At 49.1% G+C, this 27,581-nt stretch overlaps 1 protein-coding gene across 3 annotated transcripts in view; it reads left to right on the top strand.

Moving 5' to 3' along the window:
- galt (galactose-1-phosphate uridylyltransferase) overlaps positions 1-27,581 on the top strand; it is an 83,351-nt gene that overhangs the window by 12,178 nt on the left and 43,592 nt on the right. For all 3 annotated transcript variants that reach the window (XM_038790631.1, XM_038790633.1, XM_038790632.1), the window contains exon 6: positions 8,435-8,491. In XM_038790631.1, coding sequence (XP_038646559.1) covers positions 8,435-8,491 — 57 coding nt within the window. The remainder of the gene's footprint in view (positions 1-8,434; positions 8,492-27,581) is intronic.

The following is a 27,581-nucleotide window of genomic DNA, read 5'->3' as shown; positions in this document are numbered from 1 at the left end:
GTCAGTTAGAAAGAATAGACTACCAGCAAAGTTGGTGAAACTAGAAAGTGAAGTGCTTTAAAAGGAACCAGACATGTTTGATTCGGCAAATGTGATTCGGGGTTATGAAGTGTAGAAATATGTCAAGGGGGTCTTGTGGGAAATTAAATGGATAGGTAATTTATTTATTATCTAAACTGATTAGGGATACGAACCCCGGAAGTGTTGAAGGTTTTAGGTTAGGCGGGCAGGCTTGGAGGGCCGAAGGGCCTGTTCCTGTGATGTACTTTCTTTGTTCTTTGATTGTGCTCTAAAATCTTAATGGCTTACATATATTAGCCAAAGGAAATCGTCTGTGTAAATAATATAGCAATGAGAAGCAAGTATTCAGCAAAATTGTGCAATTGGATAACTCCAAGATAGTAACTACCACAATGTCAACTAATGCAATTGATTTAATAATTTTGTTTCTCCATTCTCAGCTTGCTGCTTCAGTCAGGTTAGTGTAAGTAGCTGGAAATGACATGGCCACAAAAACATACAAAATCCTGAGAGAAAGTGGTTATTTCATGCTTTGTCCTTCCCATGGCCTAATCGTGAGGAGCATGGGGATTGACTTAGAATTTTAAGCTGGCTGTTGGCTGTTAGGGTTTTCAACGTTGTTTGTTAGTGATACATCATGAGAGTTGTAATCGGCATCAAACAATAGTAGACTACAATACACCGAGTGTACTACAATAGCTTACATCACATGATACTTTCTTTCATCACTTAATACCATATGAGCATAGACTTCCGGTGGCGGCCATGGTGTAAGTGGTCGCACATTTGATGGCTCCCACTCGTGTTGAACTTTTTGGACCTTTTCCCCAGCTAAAGACGAAGCTGAGAGTCTGTAAAAGATGCAGGAGGGCTGGAAAAAGAGAATATCCCACCGGTGTATGGATTTGTGGGCCAGAGGTTGTCGAAAAAGGAGAGAACAACGGTCGAAGGTTGGTGTGGTGCCTGCGACACAGGGGAGGATGGTGAAGAGTCAGGGCCCGACCTTGCCCGCCCAGTGGTCGATGGATCAGCTAGTGGGCTTCCTCCACAAGACATTTGCCCAGCTGAGGAAGGAGAACTTGGAGGACTTGGCCAGCATGGTGCACACGATAAAGGTGGGGATTGACCGCATGGAAATGAGGTTAGAGGCCCAGGGCCAGGCGATCCAGCAGGTGGAGGAGGCGGCAGGGGAGTATGAGGAGCAGCTCGCCTTGATGGCAGCGGAGATGGGGTTGACGCAAGATCAACAAAGGAGGCTGTAGGAGAAGGTGGAACACCTGGAGAATAGATCGCGCAGGCAGAACGTCAGGATTGTCGGCCTGCCGGAGGGCAGCAAGGGAGTGGACGCCAGCGCATATGTGGTGCGGATGTCCGGGGAGCTTCTGGGTGAAGGGCATTTGCTCGGCCCCAGGAGGTAGATCTGGTGCACAGGGCACTGACGAGGAAGCCGCAAGGGAATGAGCCGCCGAGGAAGATGGTGGTGGTCCTGCACCAGTTCCTGGATTAGGAGCGGATTTTGAGGTGGGCCAGGTGGATGAGGCGCTGTACTTGGGAAGGCAGTGAGCTGCGCGTTAATCAGGACCTGCGTGCAGAGCTGGCCAAAAGGAGGGCGAGCTTCAACAAGGTGAAGACGGCCCTCATTTAAGAAGGGGGTGAAGTTCGGCATGTTATACCCAGCGCGCTTGTGGGGAACATATGGGTCGCCAGAGGCAACGATGTAATTTGTGAGAGACAATGGACTGGCAGGCGAAGGAGGACATTGAACTCTGGAGGAGATGTTCCTGTTTGTATTTTGGATTTTTCTCTGGTTTGTATGAACCACTTTTGCACTGGGTTAGGGCCCGTTGTGCTGTTCTGGGTTTGTTTAGTTCTTGATGAGGGTTGGTGGGTTCCTCTTTTCTTTATGTTTGGTGGGGATTGTAAAGTTTGCACTGGGAGAATGATTGAGGGGGTGGGGGGGGAAAACAGTGGGAGTTAGGATGTTAGACGCCATGGGTGGGGGCTACCAGGCTAGTTGGGCAGGCAAGTTCACGGAAGGGCAGTGGGAGGTGAGCAGGTGGTTGGTGTGTTGATGGGGGTTGGGATTGTTATTTTGTTATGGGGTGGGGCGGGGAGGTGGGGTAGACTGCTGACGGGGGAGGGGTTGTTGAAAGGGGACATGTGGAGGGTCGATGGCAGCGGGCCTGAGGAGGTGCAGGACGCGGGCAGGAGGCTGGCTCAGGAAGGATTATGGTTGATCGGGAGGGGGGAGGGGGAGCGGGGTGCCCCCTGACCAGGCTGATCACATGGAATGTGAGACGGTTGGCTGAGCCAGTCAAGAGGGCCCATGTGTTTGCACATTTGAAAAGCTTAAAGGAGGATGTGGCAAAGATACAGGAGACACACTTGAGGGTGGTGGATCAAACTAGGCTGAGGAAGGGGTGGGTAAGGCAGGTATTCCATTCAGGATTAGACTCCAAAACAAGGGGGGGTGGTGTTTCTGATTAAGAAGCGGGTGGCGTTTGAAGTGGGAAGTATAGTGGTGGGCTCGGGGGGCAGATAAGTTATGGTGAGCGGAGAGCAGGAGGGATGCCGGTGGTGCTGGTGAACATTTATGCACCGAACTAGGACGATTTAGAGTTCATGAGGTGGGTATTGGGGAAGATCCCTGATCTGGACTGGCAACGGCTGATTATGGGGGGGTGGGACTTTAATGTGGTTATAAACCCAAGGCTGGAATGGTTGACTTCGAGGACAGGGATGGTGTCGGCGGCTGCGACGGAACTAAAGGGGTTTATGGAACACATGAGGGGGTGGATCCATGGAGGTTTGAGAGCGAAAGAGTACTCATTTATTTTCCATGTACACAAAGTGTACTCCCGAATTGACTTTTCTGTTATGCACAGGACGTTGTTGACGGGGGTGGTGGACATTGAGTACTCGGCAATAGTGGTGTTGGATCATGCCCCGCAGTGGGTGAACTTATGGGTGAGTAAGAGGGTGGGCCAACGCCCGCACTGGAGGTTGGATATAGGGCTGTTAGCGGAGGAAGAGATGGGTGAGCCAGTGAGGGAAGCCATTTGGAGGTATGTGGAGGTAAACGATACAGGGGAGGTTTCAGCAGCTCTTTGGGAAGCGTTGAAGGCAGCGGTGAGAGGGAAGTTTATATCGATAGGGGCACACAGGGAGAAGGCAGACCGGGCAGAGATGGATAGGTTCGTGAAGGAGATTCTTCAGGTAGACAGGAAGTACTCAGAGGCCCCGGAGGTGGGGTTGTTGAAGGAGCGGCAGAGGCTGCAAATGGAGTTTGGGTTGCTATCTACAGGGAGGGCAGTGGGGCAGTTGAGAGGGGGTGGGGGGGGGGGGGGGGGGGGGGGGGGGGGGTGTTGGTGTACGAATATGGGGAGAAGACTAGTAGGATGCTAGCACACCAGCTAAGGAAACGGTGGGTGACGAGGGAGATTGGGAAAGTGAAGGACAGAGGGGTAATACGATCTTGGACCCGGTGAGGGTGAACGGGACGTTTAGGGACTTTTACTGTAGGTTATATGAGTCGGAAGTCCCGGCCAGGGTGGAGGGGATGAGGCGGTTTTTGGAAGGACAGGAGTTTCCGTTCCGAGGGTGGAAGAAGAGCTGGTGGAGGGTCTAGGGACCCCAATTGGACTGGTGGAAGTGGTGGAGGGGCTGGAGGTGATACAGTTGGGCAAGGCCCCGTAACCGGATGGGTACCCAGTGGAGTTCTATAAAATGTTTTCTGGAGTGCTGGGGCCCCTGCTGGTAAGGGCGTTTAATGAGGCTAGTGAGCGAGGGATACCCCCTCCAATCATACCACAGGCTTCGATTTCTCTCATCCTGAAGTGGGATAAGGACCGGAGAAATGTGGATCGTACAGGCCAATCTCCTTTCTAAATGTAGATGCCAAACTATTGGCCAAGATCTTGGCCTCGAGAATAGATGATTGTGTACCAAGCGTGATAGGGGAGGACCAGATGGGGTTTGTGAAGGAAGGCATTTAGCAGTGAACATTAGAAGGCTGCTGAATGTGATAATGATGACCTCCGAGGGAGGGAGGTGGAGGTTCTGGTCGCCATGGATGCGGAAAAGGCCTTTGATCGGGTGGAGTGGGAGTATTTGTTGGAAGTCCTGGGTCGGTTTGGGCAGGGTTTTTTGGACTGGGTCCGGTTGCTATACCAGGCACCGGTGGTGAGCGTGAGCTTGGATTATTTCAGGTTGCACCGGGGGACGAGGTTGGGATGACCGCTCTCCCCACTGTTGTTTGCCTTGGCCATAGAGCCATTAGAGATGGCGCTGAGAACGTCAAAGGACTGGGAGGAGATAGTACAGGTGGGGTGGAGCACAGGGTCTCGCTATACGCAGACGACCTACTTTTGTATATTTCTAACCTGCTAAGGGGGGGGACTGGAGAGATTATGGGGATCCTAGGGGAATTTGGCCGGTTTTCGGGGTACAAATTGAATATGGGCAAGAGTGAGATCTTTGTCATCCAAGCAAGGGGACAAGAGAGGAGATTGGGGAAGATGTAGTTTAAGGTGATGGGAGGGAGCTTTCAATATTTGGGTATCCAGGTGGCTCGAGAGTGGGAACAGCTACACAAGCTGAATTTGGCTCGATGGGTGGAGCAGATGAAGGGGGAACTTCAGAAGGTGGGCACGCTCCCGTTGTCACTGGCGGGGAGGGTGCAGACGGTAAAGATGGTGGTTCTCCCAAGGTTTTTGTTTGTATTTCAGTGTCTGCCTATTTTTATCCCCAAGGCTTTCTTTAAGAGGGTGAATGCGGTGATTTTGGGGTTTGTGTGGGCAGGTAAAGCCCCGCAGGTAAAGACGGTGCTTCTGGAGTGGGGTCGAGGGGAGGGGGCTGGCTGGCCCCACCGAATTTCAGAACCACTGGGTGGCGAACATAGCAATGGTTCGTAAATGGGTAGTGGGGGAGGGGTTGGTGTGGGAGCGGGTGGAGGCAGCCTCATTTAGGGGCACAAGTTTACGGGCACTGGTAACGGCACCTCTGCCGTTCTCGCCGGCTTGGTACTCCACAAGTCCTGTGCTAGTAGTGCCTTGAGGGTGTGGGGACAGTGGCGGAAGCATATGGGAGTGGAGGGGGCATCGGTATGGACACCTATTTGTGGCAACCATCAGTTTGCACATGGGGGGGCTGGATGGGGGGTTTCGGAGGTGGCAGCGAGCGGGGATCGAGCGGTTTGAGGACCTGTTTATTGATGGCAGCTTTCCGTGCTTGGAGGATTTGCAGGAGGAGTTTGAGCGGCCCTGTGCGAATGTGGTCAGTTACCTGCAGGCGAGGGACTTTGCCCAGATACAGGTTTCGACCTTTACGCACCTGCCACCCTAGGGGATACAGGCCGAGGTACTGTCGAAAATGGGAGTGGGGGACGGGAGATCTCGGAAATTTATAAAGAGTTTGTGGAATGGGAGGGGGCCCCGGTAGGGGAGGTGAAGCGAAGGTGGGAAGAAGAATTGGGCAGGCAATTAGAGGCGGGGTTCTGAGAGGATGCCCTGAACAGAGTTGACATGTCCTCGTCATGTGCCAGGCTCAGCCTGATACAATTAAGGTGGTCCATATGGCGCATATGACTGTGGCCCGTATGAGCAGATTCTTTGGGGTGGAGGACAGATGTATAAAGTGTGCGGGGTGGCCAGCGAACCATGTCCACATGTTTTGGACATGTCCAAAACTGAGGGGATTTTGGCAGGGGTTTACCGACACCATGTCCACGGTATTAAATACGAGGGTGGCAATGAGTCCGGAGGTGGCGATTTTTGGGGTATCGCAGGATCCGGGAATATAAGAGAAGAAAAAGGCAGATGTTCTGGCCTTTGCTTCCCTGGTTGCCCGGAGGCACATATTGCTGGCATGGAGGGACCCAAAGCCCCCGAAATCGGAGACCTGACTTTCAGACATGGCAGGCTTCTGTCTGGAAAAAATTAAGTTTGCTATGAGAGGGTCTCTGTTAGGGTTAGCCCGGACGTGGCAACCATTCGTCGACTTCCTCGCAGAGAATTAAACTTCAGCAGAAGGGAGGGGGGGTTAGGTGAGTGTAGCGTAGGGGGGTAAGTTAGGTTAGTGTAGAGTAGAGGGGGTAAGAAATGGCAGGACCTGTAGAAGAGTGCGGCGGAATTTGCACTATGTATATACTTTTTTCTTTTCTTGTTATTTATTTTGGGGATTTTGTTGTTGTTAAACTGCCAAAGAAAATACCTCAATAAAACGTTTATTAAAAAAAAAAAAGAAAATGGGAGTGGGGGAGGGGAAGATCTTGGAAATTTATAAAGAGCTCATGGAAAGGTAGGGGGCTGCTGTAGGGGAGATGAAGCGAAAGTGGGAAGAAAAATTGGGCTGGGAATTAGAGGCGGGGTTGTGGGAGGGTGCCTGAACATAGTTGACACGTCCTCATCGTGTGCCAGGCTCAGCCTGATACAATTAAGGTGGTCCACATGGCGCATATGACTGTGGCCCGTATGAGCAGATTCTTTGAAGGGGTGGAGGATAGGTGTGGGTGGTGTGCGGGAGGGCCCTCGAATCATGTCCGAGGCTTCGGGGATTTTGGCAGGGATTTGCTGATGTCATGTCAAAAGTATTGAAGGTAATGGTGGTTCCGAGTCCAGAGGTGACGATTTTTGGTGTGTTGGAAGACCCGGGAGTTCAGGGGGCAAGAGAGGCTGATGTTTTGGCCTTTGCCTCCATGGTAGCTCGGAGATGGATCTTATTGGTGTGGAGGGACTCAGAACCCCCAAAATCAGGGGTATTGGTTAGTGACATGGCCGGTTTTCCCAGGCTTGAGAAGATCAAGTTTGCCCTGAGGGAATCGATGCGAGGTTTCGCCCGGAAGTGACTTCTCCGGAGAAAATTAAGTTGTCAGCAGAAACAATGGGGGTAAAGGGAAAGAGGGAGGCATGGGAAGCTGGTTGATGAGGGAAAAAGTTGGTGGGAAAGGGAGATTAGGGAATTGTGTATGTAAGCCATGTCAGCTGGGATTGATTGTTGGTTGGTTGGGTGTTATTTGCTTTATTTTTTCCTCTTGAAAATTGTTAAAATTATACATGCCTTAATAAAATATTTTCAAAAAAAAGAATACTATATGAGCATATTACAATCGTGCAAAAGTACTCTTCAAAAGTATTTCATTAGTTGGAAAGCACTTTGGTACATCCTAAGGTCATAAAAGATACCACATAAATGCAATCTTTTTCTTATAACCAGGCATAACATTTACCAACAGCCATGAAGCTGGAGCGGCAAAGAAAAATAAAATGACTTTTCAAAGTTTTTACATAGTTTAGATGGTACATAAATCACCTGAGCCAAAGTTATTTGGCATTTTGTTTTGTATTGCTGAGGTTCTAATGAAATTGCCGGGCTAGGGCTGTGAATTTTTACTTTGGATGCTGACTGGTATCAATCAGTAAGTTGGTGAGATCCAAAGTGCAATTTTCCCAGAATTGCACATTTGTGTTGGAGCAGGCGAGAAAAGCTGTGTGAAACTCGCTGGCTCCACAGACGCCTTTTTTTGCCCAATTTACCAGCACCCTATGCAATGTCAGAAGTGCTGGCAAGGATCACATTGCCAGCTGGGGAGAGGATGTTAGACGTATTAGATGCTGTGGTATGAAGAGGCAAAAGTTCTGCTCCTTTTTCACCAACACACTTTTTATTTGTTCCAAGTGACTCTGCACAAAACCCTACACATCACAAGACCCAGAGGCCACCTGAAGCCCCTTTACATATCAATGTCAATCATTGGACACTTTACATAAATGAGACAACTAATTGCAATGTCTCTTAACCCATTGCTTAACAGAGGAGGGGGGAGGGGAAGGATACGTCATGGGCGGATGCTACAGCATCAAGCCCGATTAGTTGTATTAAAATGTATTTAAATCTATGGAAATCAGGTTTGCATCCATGCTGGACATGAACCTGATTACGTCACCGGTGAGGGGCCAGTGAAAATCCCAGTTTTGTTCACTTGCAGGATTTAGTGACCATTATGCGATTTGCGCCCACGGCTAACAGGGCCGCTAGATTGCACCCCCAGAAACTGCTGAATAGCAACTACTTGAGTGAAACAATATTGAGGAATTAAGATTGCAATGGAGGAGATGCACCACTAAAGCAATAAAATCTTCAGTAAGAACTAGGGCCTGCATTTTCACCAATTCAGGGCAGCTTGAGGGGCTTCAAAAATGGCTGCAGGATCCTTGTAGAAATGATCAGGAACCAAAACCTGATTTAACAACACCAAATATTCTTAGGAGCACATTTTTTTCTGATCCAGTTCTTTATGTCTGAGAAAAAACAGCTGAAAAGAATACTTGCATGCGTCGCAGATGTAACTTTAATGAAATGGTAACTGATTTGTTGTCACTGTTTTTCACAGAATTGGTCAATATTTTGATTTCAGATTTTTGAAAATAAAGGTGCTATGATGGGATGTTCAAACCCTCACCCGCATTGTCAGGTAAGGCCTAGTACAAATTGTGAACCTCGTATTTACGGGATGTGGACATCACTGGCTAGGCCAGCATTTATTGCCCATCCCTAGTTGCTCTTCAGAAGGTATTTATGCATCATGCACCTTTCATTAGGGTCATGAAGTGTGTTAACCCTGTTTGATTCCAAAATAATATTGATTTCTATTAGTGTCATAAGTAGGCTTACATTAACACTGCAATCAAGTTACTGTGAAAAGCCCCCGCTAGCCACATTCCGGCACCTGTTCGGGTACACAGAGGGAGAATTCAGAATGTCCAATTCACCTAACAGCGTGTCTTTCCGGACTTGTGGGAGGAAACTGGAGCATCTGGAGGAAAGCCACACAAACACAGGAAGAACGTGCAGATTCCGCACAGACAGTGACCAAGCCGGGAATCGAACCCGGGTCCTTGGCATTGTTTGAATAAGAAAAGATTCAACATTCTGTTTTAGTACAAAGAAATAGTGACTGAAACCAGTTTCCCCTTAAATGTAGCGATTTATGGGATTTCAATGCTCTTGTGCTGTAATTTAGTAACTGCCTGCAGTGTGAAAAACTGTACCATTTGGATTTCTTTTAGTTTTTGGAATATGGGTAATGCTGGAAAGGCTGGAAGTATTGCCATCTCTAGTTGCACAGAGAAGGTGGTGGTGAACATAGAACATAGAAAATACAGCACAGAACAGGCCCTTCGGCCCACGATGTTGTGCCGAACTGTTGTCCAAGATTAAGAACAAATTAATCTACACCCCATCATTCTACCGTAATCCATGTACCTATCCAATAGCCGCTTGACGGTCCCTAATGTTTTTCCGACTCAACTACCACAGGCAGTGGTGGTGGTGGATCTTCTCTTTGAAGCATTAACAATCCTTGTGTCGATGGTAATTCTCAGTGGTGTTAAACTGGGAATTCTCGAATTCTCCTCCAGTGACAGTGCAGGAATGGTAATAGTGATGTGTGTCCAAGTCTTGAAGGGGAATATTGAGATGATAGTGTTCCTAGAAGATTACTGCTCTTGATTATTTTGATAGCTAATAGTTGTCAGCCGTGGCTCAGTGGGCAGAATTCAAGTCTGGGTCAGAAGACTGTGGGTTCGACCCCCATTCCAGAGACTTGACTACAAAAATCCGCCACTCTTTTGGCTTTATTCGGGGAGTTCTGCATTGTCTGATCAGATATTACATCAAGGACCAACATGATGTCTCAAGTGGCTATAAAAGATCCCGTGGCAATATTTTGAAGAAGAGCAGGGGAGTTATCTCTGGTGGCCTGACCAATATTTATCTCTCAATCGACATTACAAAAACATATTACCTAGCCATTGTCACAGTGTTATTTGTGGGAGCTTGCTGTGCACAAATTGGCTGCCTCATTTCCTACATGACAACAACGACTGCACTCCAAAATGACCTTGTTGACCGTAAGGCATTTTGGGACATTCTGAGATTGTAAAAGGTGTTATATGAATGCAAGTATCTTTTTTTCTTCTACTTAGCTGATTGCAATCATCCTTTTATCTTAAGTGATCGGAACAATTGTGGGAGATTATTCTTTCTATTTATATTCTTGTACATATATAGTAAATTCATGGAGTTCAAGTGATTTGTTATTGTTCATATCCATCAAAATCCAACGTTAGTATATTTTATCATTTACTGCCCAAGTGCCACTGTGGTAAGTCGAGACATTTTTGGAATTTATCAAGGGACATTACAAGGTGAAAAATCATTTGTCCTAATTATGTGGAGACATTTCAAATGAATGCATTTGCTTATCTTCAGAGTGGTCTGATCGTTGGAAGAGGAGTTTACTGTGGGTTAGCACAATGCACTTTCATCCATGGAATCCATCCCAATTTGATGGGATGAAACGAAACCCCCTTTGCAGGTGTAGAAATCCTACCACAGGGAGGCAGGGAGACAGTATTACGACCAGACTCGTAGCCCAGAGCCCTGGAGACCCGGGTTTAAGTCACACCACGGCAGTCTGATGATGATTTTGTCGATTGTTGTAAAACAACATTGGTTTTCTAATGTTTACTAGTTGGTGTACATGTGACCCCAGACCCTCTGAAACGATTTTGCAAGCCACTCAATGTCAGTCTGCTAAAAAGTCTCAAAGGAGACCTAGGCAGTGGAAACGGCAATGGAGAGCTCAGTGCTGTCAACCCTGCAAAGTCCCCGGGTCCTGGGGGCTTCTGCCAGCAGAGGGCAGCAGAGCAGAGCTACTGATTGGCTGTTCTGGGGAAATCTGCATACGTGCAGTGCGGTCAGCCTAATTTGAAGGTGTACCTGCGAAAGAGACCCGAGGAGTTCGAGTGAAAGCAAGCATCCAGCAGAGGGCAGCAGAGCAGAGCTACTGATTGGCTGTTCCGGGGAAATTTGCATACGTGCAGTGCGGTCAGCCTAATTTGAAGGTTGTTTGTGGAGGGGCTGTTGTCAAGTGACAGTTAAACCCGAAACACTTCCTCAGTGTTTCCCCCCCCACCTCCTCCTCTAACCAAAAAAATCCCACGGTCGTTGGGAAGCGGGAGCAGAGGCCTGTCAGGAAGGTGAGTGAGTGCCTTTAAATCTGCTTCCCTTCCAAGCGGGAGCGGCCTCCAGATTTTCGGCGGGAGCAGAGGCCTGTCGGGAAGGTGAGTGCCTGTAACAAGTTGGGTGGTTGCTAAATCCGAGACACTACACTTGCAGTGTCCCCCACCCTTCCACCTCCTCTAACCTAAGGGTTTGAGGGAATATCAGGTAAGCTCTTCCTTTCTTTTTCTTTTTCTTGTTTTTTTTAAATCTAGAGGTGATGTCAGGGAAGGCAGTACAATGCTCCTCCTGCAGAATGTTTGAGGTGAGGGACACCGTCAGTGTCCCTGCTGATTTCATCTGTGGGAAGTGCACCCAACTCCAGCTCCTCAAAAACCGTGTTAGGGAACTGGAGCTGGAGCTGGATGAACTTCGGATCATTCAGGAGGCAGAGGGGGTCATAGATAGAAGCTTCAGGGAGGTAGTTACGCCAAAGAATAAAGATAGATGGGTGACGGTGAGAGGGGCTGGGGGTAAGCAGTCAGTACAGGGATCCCCTGTGGTCGTTCCCCTTAGTAACAGGTATACCGCTTTGGACACTGTTGGGGGGGGGGGGGCTTACCAGGGGTCAGCCATGGGGTACAGGTTTCTGGCACAGAGTCTGTCCCGGTTGCTCAGAAAGGAAGGGGGGAAAGGAGTAGAACATTAGTCATTGGCGACTCCATAGTTAGGGAGATAGATAGGAGATTCTGTGGGAACGAGAGAGACTCGAGGTTGGTGTGTTGCCTTCCAGGTGCCAGGGTCAGCAATGTCTCAGATCGTGTTTTCGGGATCCTTAACATAGAACAGTACAGCACAGAATAGGCCCTTCGGCCCTCGATGTTGTGCCGAACAATGATCACCCTATTTAAACCCACGTAACCCGTATACCCATAACCCAACAATCCCCCCATTAACCTTACACTACGGGCAATTTAGCATGGCCAATCCACCTAACCCGCACATCTTTGGACTGTGAGAGGAAACCGGAGCACCCGGAGGAAACCCACGCACACACGGGGAGGACGTGCAGACTCCACACAGACAGTGACCCAGCCGGGAATCGAACCTGGGACCCTGGAGCTGTGAAGCATTGATGCTAACCACCATGCTACCGTGAGGCCCCTTAAGGGGGAGGGGGAGCAGCCCCAAGTCGTGGTCCACATAGGTACCAACGACATAGGTAGGAAAAGGGATAGGGATGTAAGGCAGGAATTCAGGGAGCTAGGGTGGAAACTTAGAGCTAGAACAAACAGAGTTATTATCTCTGGGTTGTTACCCATGCCACATGCTAGCGAGTCGAGGAATAGGGAGAGAGAGCAGTTGAACACGTGGCTGCAGGGATGGTGCAGGAGGGAGGGTTTCAGATTCCTGGACAATTGGGGCTCATTCTGGGGTAGGTGGGACCTCTACAAACGGGATGGTCTACACCTGGACCAGAGGGGTACTAATATCCTCGGGGGGAGGTTTGCTAATGCTCTTCGGGAGGGTTTAAACTAGTTCAGCAGGGGATTGGGAACCTGAATTGTAGCTCCAGTACACAAGAAGCTGAGAGCAGTGAGGTCATGAGTAAGATTTCAAAGTTGCAGGAGTGTACCGGCAGGAAGGAAGGTGGTCTAAAGTGCATCTACTGCAATGCCAGGAGCATCCGGAATAAGGTGGGTGAGCTTGTGGCATGGGTTAGTACCTGGGACTTCGATGTTGTGGCCATTTCGGAGACACGGATAGAGCAGGGTGAGGAATGGTTGTTGCAGGTGCCGGGGTTTAGATATTTCAGTAAGCTCAGGGAAGGTGGTAAGAGAGGGGGAGGGGTGGCATTGTTAGTCAAGGACAGTATTACGGTGGCTGACAGGACATTTGGTGAGGACTCGAATACTGAGGTAGTATGGGCTGAGTTAAGAAACAGGAAAGGAGAGGTCACCCTGTTAGGGCTTATCTATAGGCCTCCGAAAAGTTCCAGAGATGTAGAGGAAAGGATTGCAAAGATGATTCTGGATAGGAGCGAAAATAACTGGGTAGTTGTTATGGGGGACTTTAACTTTCCAAATATTGACTGGAAACACTATAGTTCGAGTACTTTAGATGGATCCGTTTTTGTCCAATGTGTGCAGGAGGGTTTCCTGCTGCAGTATGTAGATAAACCAACAAGAGGCAAGGCCATATTGGATTTGGTACTGGGTAATGAACCAGGACAGGTGTTAGATTTGGAGGTAGGTGAGCATTTTGGTGATAGTGACCACAATTCGATTACGTTTACTTTAGCGATGGAAAGGGATAGGTATAAACCGCAGGGCAAGAGTTATTGCTGGGGGAAAGGCAATTATGATGCGATGAGGCAAGACTTAGGATGCATCGTCTGGAGAGGAAAACTGCAGGGGATGGACATAATGGAAATGTGGAGCATGTTCAAGGAACAGCTATTGCGTGTCCTTGATAAGTATGTACCTGTTAGGTAGGGAGGAAGTGGTCGAGTGAGGGAACCATGGGTTACTAAAGCAGTTGAAACACTTGTCAAGAGGAAGAAGGAGGCTTATGTGAAGATGAGACGTGATGGTTCAGTTGGGTCGCTTGAGAGTTACAAGTTAGCTAGGAAGGCTCTAAAGAGAGAGCTAAGAAGAGCCAAGCGAGGACATGAGAAGTCTTTGGCAGGTAGGATCAAGGATAACCCTAAAGCTTTCTATAGGTATGTTAGGAATAAAAGAATGACTAAGGTAAGAGTAGGGCCAGTCAAGGACAGTAGTGGGAAGTTGTGCGTAGAGTCCGAGGAGATAGGAGAGGTGCTAAATGAGTATTTTTCGTCAGTATTCACACAGGAAAAAGACAATGTTGTCGAGGAGAATACTGAGATACAGGCTACTGGACTAGAAGGGCTTGAGGTTCATAAGGAGGAGGTGTTAGCGATTCTGGAAAGTGTGAAAATAGATAAGTCCCCTGGGCCGGATGGGATTTATCCTAGGATTCTCTGGGAAGCTAGGGAGGAGATTGCTGAGCCTTTGGCTTTGATCTTTAAGTCATCTTTGTCGAAAGGAATAGTGCCAGAAGACTGGAGGATAGCAAATGTTGTCCCCTTGTTCAAGAAGGGGAGTAGAGATAACCCTGGTAACTATAGACCAGTGAGCCTTACTTCTGTTGTGGGAAAAGTCTTGGAAAGGTTTATAAGAGATAGGATGTATAATCATCTGGAAAGGAATAATTTGATTAGAGATAGTCAACATGGTTTTGTGAAGGGTAGGTCGTGCCTCACAAACCTCATTGAGTTCTTAGAGAAGGTGACCAAACAGGTGGATGAGGGTAAAGCAGTTGATGTGGTGTATATGGATTTCAGTAAAGCGTTTGATAAGGTTCCCCACGGTAGGCTATTGCAGAAAATACAGAGGCATGGGATTCAGGGCGATTTAGCAGTTTGGATCAGAAATTGGCTAGCTGATAGAAGACAAAGAATGGTGGTTGATGGGAAATGCTCTAATTGGTGTCCAGTTACTAGTGGTGTGCCACAAGGATCTGTTTTGGGGCCGTTGCTGTTTGTCATTTTTATAAATGACCTGGAGGAGAGCGTAGAAGGATGGGTGAGTAAATTTGCAGATGACACTAAATTCAGTGAAGTTGTAGACAGCGCAGAAGGATGTTACAAGTTACAGAGGGACATAGATAAGCTGCAGAGCTGGGCTGACAGGTGGCAAATGGAGTTTAATGCAGAAAAGTGTGAGGTGATTCATTTTGGAAGGAATAACAGGAAGGCAGAGTACTGGGCTAATGGTAAGATTCTTGGTAGTGTGGACGAGCAGAGAGATCTCGGTGTCCATGTCCATAGATCCCTGAAAGTTGCCACCCAGGTTGAGAGGGTTGTTAAGAAGGCGTACGGTGCGTTAGCTTTTATTGGTAGAGGAATTGAGTTTTGGAGCCATGAGGTCATGTTGCAGTTGTACTAAACTCTGGTGCGGCCGCATTTGGAGTATTGTGTGCAGTTCTGGTCGCCACATTATAAGAAGGATGTGGAAGCATTGGAAAGGGCACAGAGGAGATTTACATGAATGTTGCCTGGTATGGAGGGAAGATCATATGGGGAAAGGCTGAAGGACTTGAGGCTGTTTTCGTTAGAGAGAAGAAGGTTAAGAGGGGACTTAATTGAGGCATACAAGATGATCAGAGGATTAGATAGGGCGGACATAGAGATCCTTTTTCCTCGGATGGTGATGTCCAGCACGAGGGGACATAGCTTTAAATTGAGGGGAGATAGATATAGGACAGATGTCAGAGGTAGGTTCTTTACTCAGAGAGTAGTAAGGGCGTGGAATGCCCTGCCTGCAACAGTAGTGGACTCGCCAACACTAAACGCATTCAAATGGTCATTGGATAGGCATATGGACGATAAGGGAATAGTGTAGAGGGACTTTAGAGTGGTTTCACAGGACGGTGCAACATCGTGAGCCGAAGGGCCTGTACTGCGCTGTAATGTTCTATGTTCTATGTTCTGCCAAAATTAGGAGAGCTGTTTCACAGACAGTTCGTACTCATGGAATCAATACAAAGTTCCAGATGTCACCATCCCCTAGTCCTGTCCCACTAGGTCTTGTATATAGTATTTAGTAATATGGGAGCTGCCTTAGGATGCGGCAGGTTCTGGAGTAGCACTCAGTACAATTGCCGAATGGCCAAAGCCTCAGCCGAGATCAAACATCGGCAAGGAAACTTCCTGCTGATTAATATGTACTGTCCCCACCTTGATTGAATAATCAGTACGCCATCAAGTGGCAAGGACAAAGAATGTGCTGTGGATGGGGGAACTTCAATATCCATCAAAGAGTGGCTCAGTAGCACCACTATTGACCGAGCAGGTTGAGTCCTAAAGGACATAGCTACCTGACAGTGTCTGAGGGAACCAACAAGAGGCAAAAACATGCTTCACTTCATTCTCAGCCTGCTGGCCACAGATGCACCTGTCCATAACCATATCAGTAAGACAGACCACTGCACAGACCTTGTACAGAACTACTTGCATGCCAAAAAGCATAAACAGCAAGCAAAAGCAAGTAAGCAATTCCACAACACCGGTGATCAGATCTAAGCTCTGCAGTCGGGAAAGGTGGTGGACAAATTATCCACAAATATCCCTGTCCCTAATGATGGGGAAGCCCAGAAAATTAGTGCAAAAGATAAGTCTACAACCTGCAGCCAGTAGTGTCGAGTTGTCGGGCAGCACGGTAGTACAAGTGGTTAGCACTGTGGCTTCACAGCGCCAGGGTCCCAGGTTCGATTTCCCACTGGGTCACTGTCTGTTCGGAGTCTGCACGTTCTTCCTGTGTCTGCGTCGGTTTCCTCCGGATGCTCCGGTTTCCTCCACAGTCCAAAGACATGCAGGTTCGGTGGATTGGCCATAATCAATTGCCCTTCATGACCAATTATTGGGTTACGGGGATAGGGTGGAAGTGAGGGTTTAAGTGGGTCGGTGCAGACTCGATGGGCCAAATGGCCTCCTTCTGCACTGTATGCTCTATGTTGTCGTCGCAAGCATCATAGATTTCAGACTCCAGCCAATTTGACTCGCTCCATGTTATATCAAGGAACAGCTGAAGGCACTGGATACTGCAAAGGCTATGGTCCTGACAACATTCTGGCAATAGTACTGAGGACTTGTGTTCCAGAACTCGCTGCATCCCTAGCCAAGTTGTTCCAGTACAGCTACAACACTGGCATTTACTCAGCAACATGGAAAATTGACCAGGCATGCCCTGTGGACACAAAAAAGGACAAGTCCAACCCAACCATTACTGTTTCATCAATCTACTCTCGATTATCAGTAAAATTATGGAATGGGTCATCAACAGAACTTACCAAGCGGCACTTGCTTAGCAATAACCTGCTCACTGACACTCAGTTTGGGTTTCACCAGGACCACTCCGCTCCTGACCTCACTAATGGGCAGAAGGGCTGAACTCCAGAGGTGAATTGAGAATGACTGCCCTTGACATCAAGGTCACATTTGACCGAGTATGGCCAAAACCCTGGTAAAACTGGAGTCCGTGGTAATCAAAGGAACTCTCCACTGGTTGGAGTGAAACCCAGCACAGATGAAGATGGTTGTGCTGGTTGGAGGTGACTGATCTCAACTCAAGGACATCACTGCAGGAGTTCCTCAGGGTAGTGTCCTCGGCTCAAACTTCTTCAGCTGCTTCATCAATAATTTTCCTTCCATCATAAGGTCAAAAGTGGGGATGTTTGCGGATGACTGCACAATGCTCAGACCCATTCGCAGCTCCTTAGATAATGAAGCAGTCCATGTTCAAGTGCAGCAAGACCTGGACAGTATCCAGGCTTGGGCTGACCAAGTGGAAGCAACATTTTCACCACACAAGTGACAGGCAATTACTCCAACAAGAGAGAATCTAACTGGTGGAACCATCAATTCTACGGACACGTGCTTGTAGGATTAGAATAGCGGTTTTAATATACTTACAACAGAGCCAGCCTGTTAGCCGTTGAACGTTCGGTGAACTGGCTGGCTGACCCTGTGGCACGGATCTTTATACAGCAGCTCCAGGGGGAGGAGTTCTGGGCGGAGTCAAGGGGGGAGCCCAGTACAAACTCTCGAGTACTCCCAGAGCTACTCCCCCTGGTGGTCAGGTAGTGCAACTGCACTTACAATATTGATACATATATATACTTGGAACAGTTTATAATACCGTGTGAATCTCATTCACCACATTCACCCCCTGTGAAAAAATTCGAGTCCGGCAGGGGTGGTGGCTCACAGAGTTAGTCTGTCCGGTGGACGAATTGTTCGTTTCGATCTGCGGAGCACCGGGGTTGGAGCCTCTTGTGGTGGCTGGGTGGGTGTTGAGAGCTGGGGTACGATGGCAGACTCCGGGGCGGGTATCGTCCAAACTTCATACACCTCTGGCTCGACCGGAGACTGGGGGCGCTGGGGGCGGGCTGGTGCTGGTGCGTGGAACCGGTGGGGCGAGCTTGCGGGATCGGGGGCGCGAGGGGGTGGCAGCATAGGGAATGGGGTAAGGGGTTCCTCAGTGGGGGTGGGGGGGGGGCTGGATCCAGCGGGTGCCAGGTCCCGAAGGGATACTGTGTCCTGGCGACCGCCCGGGAACTCCACAAATGCGTACTGGGGGTTGGAATGGAGGAGGCGCACCTTTTCAACAAGGGGGTCAGTTTTGTGCCCCCTGACGTGCTTCCTCAGGATAACCGGGCCTGGTGTCCTCAGCCTCGCCGGAAGTGAGACCCCCGTGGTAGTGCCCCTAGAAAAAATGAAGAGCCGCTCGTGAGGGGTTTGATTTGTCGCTGTACAGAGGAGGGATCTGATTGCGTGGAGCGCTTCTGGGAGGACTTCTTGCCATTGGGAGACGTGGAGTTTTCTAGACCGGAGGGTCAGTAGGACGGTCTTCCAGACCGTCGCGTTCTCCCTCTCCACCTGCCCGTTCCCCCTGGGGTTGTAGCTGGTAGTCCTGCTCGAGGCGATGCCCTTGTCGAGCAGGTACTGACGCAGCTCGTCGCTCATAAAGGACAAACCGCGGTCGCTGTGCACGTAGCTGGGGTAACCGAACAGGGTGAAGACACTATGCAGGGCCCTAATGACTGTGTGGGAGGTCATGTCGGGGCAGGGAATGGCAAAAGGGAATCGGGAGAACTCATCGATAATGTTGAGGAAATAAATGTTCTTGTTAATGGAGGGGAGTGGCCCCATGAAATCGATCGCAAGGCGTTCAAAGGGCCGAGAAGCCTTGACCAGGTGGGCCCTGTCTGGTCTATAGAAGTGCGGTTTGCACTGTGCACAGATCGGGCCTGGTGACCGCTTTTACCTCCTCGTTGGAGAAAGGCAGGTTTCGGGCTCTGATGTAGTGGGCGAGCCGGGTGACCCCTGGATGGCAGAGGTCAACATGGATGGCTTTCAGACGGCTGATCTGCGCGCTGGTGCATGTCCCGCGGGATAGGGCATCCGAGGGCTCGTTGAGCTTCCCCGGTTGATATTTAATATCGTAACTATAGGTGGCGAGTTCGATCCTCCACCGAAGGATTTTATCATTTTTTATTTTGCCCCTTTGCGAGTTGTCAAACATAAAGGCAACCGATCGTTGGTTGGTGATGAGGGTGAACCTCCTACCTCTGAGGTAGTGCCTCCAGTGACGAACAGCCTCCACGATGGCTTGTGCTTCCTTCTCGACAGAGGAGTGTCAGAGTTCTGAAGCAGATAGGGTACGGGAGAAAAATGCAACAGGCCTCCCTGCCTGATTTAAAGTGGCTGCTAGAGCTACCTCCTGAGGCGTCGCTCTCAACCTGAAAAGGAGTGGATTCATCCACCGCCCGCATGGCTGCTTTGGCAATGTCCTCCTTGATGCAGCTGAAGGCCTGGCGCGCCTCAGCAGACAGGGGAAATCGTGTGGCCTTAAAAGAGTGGGCGGGCTTTGTCCGCATATTGAGGGACCCACTGGGCGTAGTATGAGAAGAACCCCAAGCACCGTTTGAGGGAGGGGGAGTTCTAAGAGGGGGTGCATGCGGTCCGGGTCTGGGCCCAGGACTCCGTTCTCCACGACGTAGCCGAGGATGGCCAGTCTGTGCTAAAACACATTTCTCCTTATAAGTGAGGTTTAATTTCCGTGCCGTCTGGAGAAAACGGTAGAGGTTGGCGTCGTGGTCCTGCTGGTCATAGCCACAGATGGTAACATTGTCCAGATACGGAAATGTGGCCCGCAGCCCGTACTGGTCTACCATTCGGTCCATTGCTCGTTGGAACACCGAAACCCCGTTCGTAACGCCGAAGGGAACCCGGAGGAAATGGAAGAGGCGGCCATCGGCCTCAAACGCCGTGTAGTGGCGGTCCTCCGGGCGGATTGGGCGCTGGCGGTATGCAGACTTCAGATCCACCGTGGAAAATAGCCGATATTGGGCGATCTGGTTAACCATGTCTGCAATTTTGGGGAGGGGATACGCGTCTAGGAGCGTAAAGCGATTTATGGTCTGGCTATAGTCGACGACCATGCAAATTTTTTCCCCGGTCTTGACGACCACCACCTGCGCTCTCCAGGGACTATTACTGGCCTCTATGATCCCCTCACTGAGCAGCCGTCGGACCTCCGATCGGATAAAGACCCTATCCTGTAGGCTGTATCGCCTGCTGCGAGTAGCTACTGGTTTGCAATCTGGAGTGAGATTGGCGAAGAGAGGAGGGGGGGAGATGCGCAGCGTGGCTAGGCTGCAGATAGTGAGTGGGGGCAGGGGCCCGCCGAAGCTGAGGGTGAGGCTCTTGAGGTTGCACTGGAAATCCAGGCCTAATAAGAGTGGCGCGCAGAGGTCAGGCAGGACATAAAGTTAAAATTTTGAATAACTAGCGCCTCGAATTGTGAGCGTAGCGACGGTGCGTCCTTGGATTTGGACTGAGTGGGAACACGAAGCGAGGGCGATAGTTTGGCTCACAGGAAAAATAGGAAGCGAACAGCGTCTTACCAGCTCTGGGTGTATAAAGCTCTCGGTGCTCCCGGAGTCAAAGAGGCATGGCGTGCTGTACCCGTTGATCTGGACCTCTGCCATCGAACTTCGTAGGTGCTTGGGGCGGGATTGATCTAGGGTGACCGCGTTGAGTTACGGGCTGCGTGATGAGTACCCGGGAAAGTCGTAGTCTTCCGAGTGGACGTCCGGTCAAGTAGATGCCGGTACGTTCTGGCGAGCTTGATGCAGGATCGCTGCGCTGAGTTGCGGGCCGCGAGATGTGTGCCCGGGGATGCCGTAGTCTTCAGATGAGCTTTCTGAGCATGGAGATGCAAATGGGGCCCGTGGATCGCACGTGGTGAGCGGCGAGGAAGATGGCGTCCAAGATGGCGGCCCCCATGAATCGCACGTGGACGGCCGCATGGTGGGGGTTTTGCCAAGATGGCGGCCCCCATGGATCGCACGTGGCAGGAGGGGGTGGAGTCGAGGCGTAGGCCGCAGCGTTTCGGGTACGCGGGCCCGCTGGTGTTGGGAGCGATTTGTTCTCTCTACTGGGGAGTTAGAAATTGGGGCCCTTTTCGCGAGGCACACTCTGGCATAGTGGCCTTTCTTCCCGCAGCTGCTGCAGGTCGCGGATCGGGCTGGGCAGTGCTGCCGCGGGTGCTGGCTTTGGCAACAGAAATGGCAGGCTGGGGCAGCTGAGTAGCTGGCAGGAGCAGCTGAGTAGCTGGCTGGGGCAGCAGAGTAACTGGCTTCGGCAGCGCGGTAGCCGGGGGGCCGTGTGGCACGGGCCTGGGGGATTGTTAGTCGGGGGTCCACGGTGAGGTCACGGGGTCCGCAGGAAACGATGTGAGGCTGCGGAAGGAGACTTCCATAGTGGTAGCAGCCTCCACATTAGTATCTAAGTCCTGGGCCCCCTTTTCTAGCAGTCTTTGGCGCACATAGTTAGATCTAAGGCCCACTATGAAAACGTCCCGCACAGCAAGCTCCCTATGTTCAGCCGCGGTAACGACTTGATAATTACAGTCATTAGAAATGTTGTTCAGTTCCCGTACAAATTCGGCTAGCGTTTCTGTAGGCCGCTGACGGCGAATTGTAAACATGTGGCGTGCATAAACCTCGTTAATGGGCCTAACGTACATTTTGTCCAATATCGCCAGCGCTGCGGTGTAAGAACCGGCCGGATTTAGCTGTGTGGAGATTCTGTGGCTTACCCTCGCGTGAAGTAGGCTGAGTTTTTGTTCCTCCGTTGTTCCAGTGGTGCTGGCTTCTGCCAGTTAGGCCTTAAAACATCTCAGCCAGTGGGAAAAAATTTCTTTAGCCTCTGCATCCTGCGGGTCGAGTTCTAGGCGTCCGGGCTTGAGGGCTGCTTCCATGATTTACTTCGACTGTTTCGTAAGTATATTAAATTGATGGAACCATCAATTCTACGGACACGTGCTTGTAGGATTAGAATAGCGGTTTCCCCGAGCCAGCCTGTTAGCCTTTGAACTTTCGGTGAACTGGCTGGCTGACCCTGTGGCACGGATCTTTATACAGCAGCTCCAGGGGGAGGAGATCTGGGCGGAGCCAAGGGGGGAGCCCAGTACAAACTCTCGAGTACTCCCAGAGCTACTCCCCCTGGTGGTCAGGTAGTGCAACTGCACTTACAATATTGATACATATATATACTTGGAACAGATTATAATACCGTGTGACTCTCATTCACCACACTAACCTTTGTTCCTTTACATGCAATGGCATTACCATAGCTGAATTTCCCCACTATCAACCTCCTGGACGTTACCATTGACCAGAGACTGAACTGGACGAGCTTTATAAATACTGTGGCTACAAGAGCAGGTCAGAGGCTCGGAATCGTACAGCGAGTAAGCCACCTCCTGACTCCTCAAAGCCTGTCCAAAATTTATAAGGCAGAAGTCAGGAGTAAGATGGAATGCTCTCTCCTTGCTTAGATAAATGCAGCTCCAACAACACCCAAGAAGCTTGACACAAACCAGGAAGCAGCTTGCTTATTTAGCACCCCATCCCACCTTTGACATCCACTCCCTCCACCACTAACGCACAGTAGCAACAGTGTGTACCATCTACAAAATGCTCTGCAAGAACTTGCCAAGTCTCCTTAAACAGCACCTTCCAAACCCATGGCCACTATTACCTAAAAGGACACGGGTAACTGTCACATGGGAACCCCACCACCTGAAAATTCCCCTCCAAGCCTCACCATCCTGACTTGGAAATATATCGCCGTTCCTTCACTGTTGATGGGTCAAATTCCCAGAACTCGCTCCCTAACAGCACAGTGGATATACCTACACCACATGAGCTGCAGCGGTTCAAGATCACTATCTCACCATCACCATCTCAAGGACAGTCAGGATGGGAAATGAATTCTGACCTATCCAGCGAAGCACATATCCCTTGAGTGAATAAATAAATGGCCTGAAACTTGAAATGTATCCACACTGGTGTGCCTTTTAGATGCCACAAAAATGAGTGCATTAGAAATGAAAGTACTGCTGGCGTACAGAGAAGGGTTCTTTTCTCAGGTTAGGTTTAACACACATTTTTCAGGTGGCTATTCTTTATGCGTATGTCTTAACCACAAGTGCTGAGAGGTGTTTCTTATTGTTGCCATTCCTGGGGCACCAGGGGTCATTGCAGTGCCCCAACAGAGCCTGGGAAATGGAATTAAGGCTTGTTGATCTAAACCAGGCAGCATCTTTAATCACTTGCCATTGGAGGAAGTTGTAGAAAACATGACTCCGTGATTAATCAATATCTGACCTGAGAGTACTTGACATTGAGAAGAGATGTAAAATGTTGACATCTTTTTTGAGGATTTAACAGATGTAAATTATTTTCCTTTATAGGATGTTTATAATTATCCTTCTAAAGAAAACTTAGGTAATAGGCTTTGGGGGAGTAATTTGTTCATGTAGTGCCTTAGCCTGATTCACCTGGGCAGACAGTGCTGAGGGCCGCTACATTTAAGGCATTATTCAATGGCATTGATGAAGAACGGCGGCTGTGTGTGCTACTAATGGTTTGCAATGTTCCCTGTTGCAGTGGATTGATGTACGTCTGTGTAGTGGCTATGTGAACAAATTCCATTCCATTCCATTTTGGGCAGGAATTCCACCCAAAGCTTCTGCATGGAATAATAAATTAGTGCAAGTTTCAATTTTCTTCAATTTTGTGATCTGATAAGCTACAATGTATTTACTTACTTACCAAGCCTGTCATTCCTTTATTCCATTGGTCTCACCTTTATCCATTTTTCTGGGCCCACATTCCACTTTATCACTCCATCTCAATACACTCACTTGTACAGCAGTTTTTCAGAAACGTTATCAGATGAAATTGGAAACTGAGCTTCGTAAGGAAATCTGAGGACGAATGACCAAAAGCTTGTCCAAAGAGATAGAAGAGAATTGAAGAGGTTTAGGGAGCGGGACCCAGATCTCGTATCCTAGACAGCTGAAGACATATCCAGCAATGGTGGGCCACTGTGCCCATCGCGTCTGCTCCGGCTGCAAAGCGAGTCACCTGCCTAATCCCATTTTCCATCATTTTGTTCTGAAACTGAAGTCAAAGTTAGAGGTTACAAAAGCATGTCTGAGCTGCAGATGGGCCGTGAAAGACAAAAGCATCAGATCTCTTCTGAAATAAGCCCCTTTGAGCTTCGGTACTGCATGCAAGTTTTCTTCATACTCCTTTTGGGATCTCTATTTCACAGAGGTAATGAGAGCACTTAAATATTACAGCAGCAATAAGTGAGATATAAAGCTCCACTGATCATAACTTCAGCATCATCCCCAGTGGTCAGTTTGTCAGGAGATGCAGCATCTCAATGTATTGAGTTATTTGATTTGATTTAGATTTATTGTCACGTGTACCGAGGTACAGTGAAAAGTATTGTTCAGGCACATTGTTCCATACATCCAAAACATAAGCCATGCAGAAACACACAATATAAATTCATAGACACAGACATCGGTTGAAGTATACAAAGTGCAGTGCTACTCAGTAGAGAAGATGGGTGGAGGGATCAGTTCAGTCCATAATCGGGTCATTCGGGAGTCTGGTAACAGTGGGGAAGAAGGATTTTTTGAACCTGTTAGTGCCTGTTCTCAGACTTTTATATATCATGCCCGATGGAAGAGGTTGCAAGAGAGAATATCCCGGGTGGGAAGGGTGTTTGATTATGCTGCCCGCTTTCCCTAAACAGTGGGAGCTGTAGATAGAGTCAATTCATGGGAGGCAGTTGGACTGGGCTGTGTTCACCACTCTCTGTAGTTTCTTACGGTCTTGGGCTGAGCAGTTGCCATACCGGTCTATGATGCAGTCAAATTGGATGCTTTCTATGGGGCATCTGTACAAATTGGTAAGAGTCAATGTGGACATGCCGAATTTCTGAAGTCAAATCTGGGATGGTGGGCGCACTACTTCATAATCGTTGTTACCATAAGTGCTTTATCTATGTTTGCAATTTTGCCCAACTCTGTCCGTACCTTTCCTTACTGCTGTTAAAACCTGAGTCTACGCCTCTTATCACCTTGAGTCTCAGCTTCCTGAATGCTCACTTTGCCGACCTTGCTGTCTCAACCCTCCACAGATGACCATTCATTGAAATGACAAAAGGCAGCATCCCGGTCTATTCAGTTCCCATACTCTGATCACCCTACCCTCTCCAGGTTTTGTTGACTCTCCATTCCTTGGTAAATTATTTCAATATTCTCTTGAGTGCTTTCAATTCCCTTCACGGTCACACATGTAGCTGTACACACACTTTGCACTTCCGGCACCAAGTTTCTCCTTGTCCCCTGCTTCATATTTAATGTCCGCTGCTCTGTGTAAATTTGACTTATTTAGTCTATATAAATCGGTAGGACCTTGTATACAGGGCTGGATTCTCCCAAAATGGGGCTATGTCCCCACGCTGGTGTGAAAACGCTGGCGTTTCACTCCCAAGTTTCTTCAAAAAAAATAAAAGCAAATTCACTCACCTTCAGGGGGTTAGCAGGGACCCGGAATGATTCTCGCAGCTTTAACAGCGGATACGGACCCCCGCACTTCCGGTCTGGAGTCCGCGCAAGCGCACGGCGGCAGCCTCCAGCGGCCGGGCCGAGTCCCAATCCAACACCGGACTCTACCTCCCATCCATTGTCTCTTATCTGCAGCTCCCACTGTTTTGGGAAAGCTGGCAGCATAATCAAAGACCTCTCCCACCCGGGATATTCTCTTTTGCAACCTCTTCCATCGGCAGACCCGGACCGTGGAGGCAGCTGGAAAATGTAGGCCCCCCCTGATTGGCTGCACGCACGAAGATCCGCCCGGCCCGATCTGTCCCCTGGCCGCCATAAGGCTCCCTAAGGGACGCCACCCTCCTCCTCCACCCCCCCCCCCCCCCCCCCGGTGCCCGATCCCCCCGCCCCCCCCCACCAGAGCGCCCACGGACTGAGTCCGCAGCCACCACGCGAGGTTGCCAAACGGCAATAGGTGGTTAGAACCATGCCGGATCCGGTTTTGGTGCGAAAGTTGATTCTCTGCCCTCGCGCCAAACACGATTTCGGTACGGGGCTGTGGAGAATCCAGCCCACAGTTTTTATGGTTCATAGTTTAATCACTAGGTGGCAGTATGATCCCAATGCTGAAAGCCATAAAGCTTCTATTTCGGAAGTTACTATTCTCTGTAATCACCATCTCCTTGATGTTGAATTATAGATTTAGAGATGGAAAAAAACAGCAATGGAACAAGCGGTGAGCTCCAAGAAACATAATGGAGTAACATATATACAGTAATGTGTAACACAGGATAAACAAATGTAGCCAATGTAGAATTTCCAAACAATTTATGAACAGAAATAATCATGCAAAAAAAATGGTTTACTGATTTGTTTTTGTGGGAAACCACTCTAAAACCATTTTTAATCAGTTGGTTTTCAGTTATTCAAAGGAATGAACAAAATCGCCTGTGTTTTGCTTAGTGTCTGTCATTTTTATTATTAAGCTTTTCAGATAGATTTGTTATCAGTACAAGGACTCCAGTTGTTCAAGGGAAAGGTCTCACACCATCACCTTGGGGAAATTAGGATTTGACAATAAATGTACTTTTGCTAGTGATGTAATTTTACAATCCCCGGCAAGTAGGCTTGTGGGGGGGTTGCTGTGAAGCCCCATGGGTCCTTTTCTCACTGCCTATCTGCCTGCCCCTGACCTGGCTGTGATTTAATGGCCAGTGAGCAAGGTGGTACACCCATCCTCACGTCAATTGAAACTCTTTTAAGTGGCGGTGAAATTTCTTCTTGAACCGCCACTGCCTTTGCAAAGGCCAATAGGGAAGAACAATAAATGCTGACCGTGTCCCACAAATGATGCCCATTTCCCATAAGTGAATAAAACAAAGTCTAAAAATGTGAAGGCCTTTTATATTTTAAAGCGTAGTGGACAGTGATTGCTTCACACACCAGAGGGAGCCTGTGTGCTATTTCCCTTCCTCAGACTAATTGAACTGACCTGCTTGAGTGACTGAGGAAGGCTACACTCTTAACTTCTTTTGGAATTCCCATGCTCTGAAGTCACGTACAGATAAAAGAAGGACTTCCTGTGAGCTTTCATTGCTGCGGCCAGAATGACAGAATGATCATCTACCGGGCAAAGGAACCGAGAACATGGCGACACAGTGGGCAGCACGGTAGCATGGTGGTTAGCATAAATGCTTCACAGCTCCAGGGTCCCAGGTTCGATTCCCGGCTGGGTCACTGTCTGTGCGGAGTCTGCATGTCCTCCCTGTGTGTGCGTGGGTTTCCTCCGGGTGCTCCGGTTTCCTCCCACAGTCCAAAGATGTGCGGGTTAGGTGGATTGGCCATGCTAAATTGCCCGTAGTGTCCTAAAAAGTAAGGTTAAGGGGTGGGGGGTTGTTGGGTTACGGGTATAGGGTGGATACGTGGGTTTGAGTAGGGTGATCATGGCTCGGCACAACATCGAGGGCCGAAGGGCCTGTTCTGTGCTGTACTGTTCTATGTTCTAAACGCTTAACATTGGAACCAAATGGATTAAAAGCAAATGCCAAACAAAAGCCTTCA

The sequence above is a fragment of the Scyliorhinus canicula genome, chromosome 3 (genome assembly GCF_902713615.1).
Source record: "Scyliorhinus canicula chromosome 3, sScyCan1.1, whole genome shotgun sequence".
Lineage (NCBI taxonomy): Eukaryota > Metazoa > Chordata > Chondrichthyes > Carcharhiniformes > Scyliorhinidae > Scyliorhinus > Scyliorhinus canicula.
Note: the sequence above shows the minus strand (reverse complement) of the source record. Positions and strands in the feature narration are given on the sequence as shown.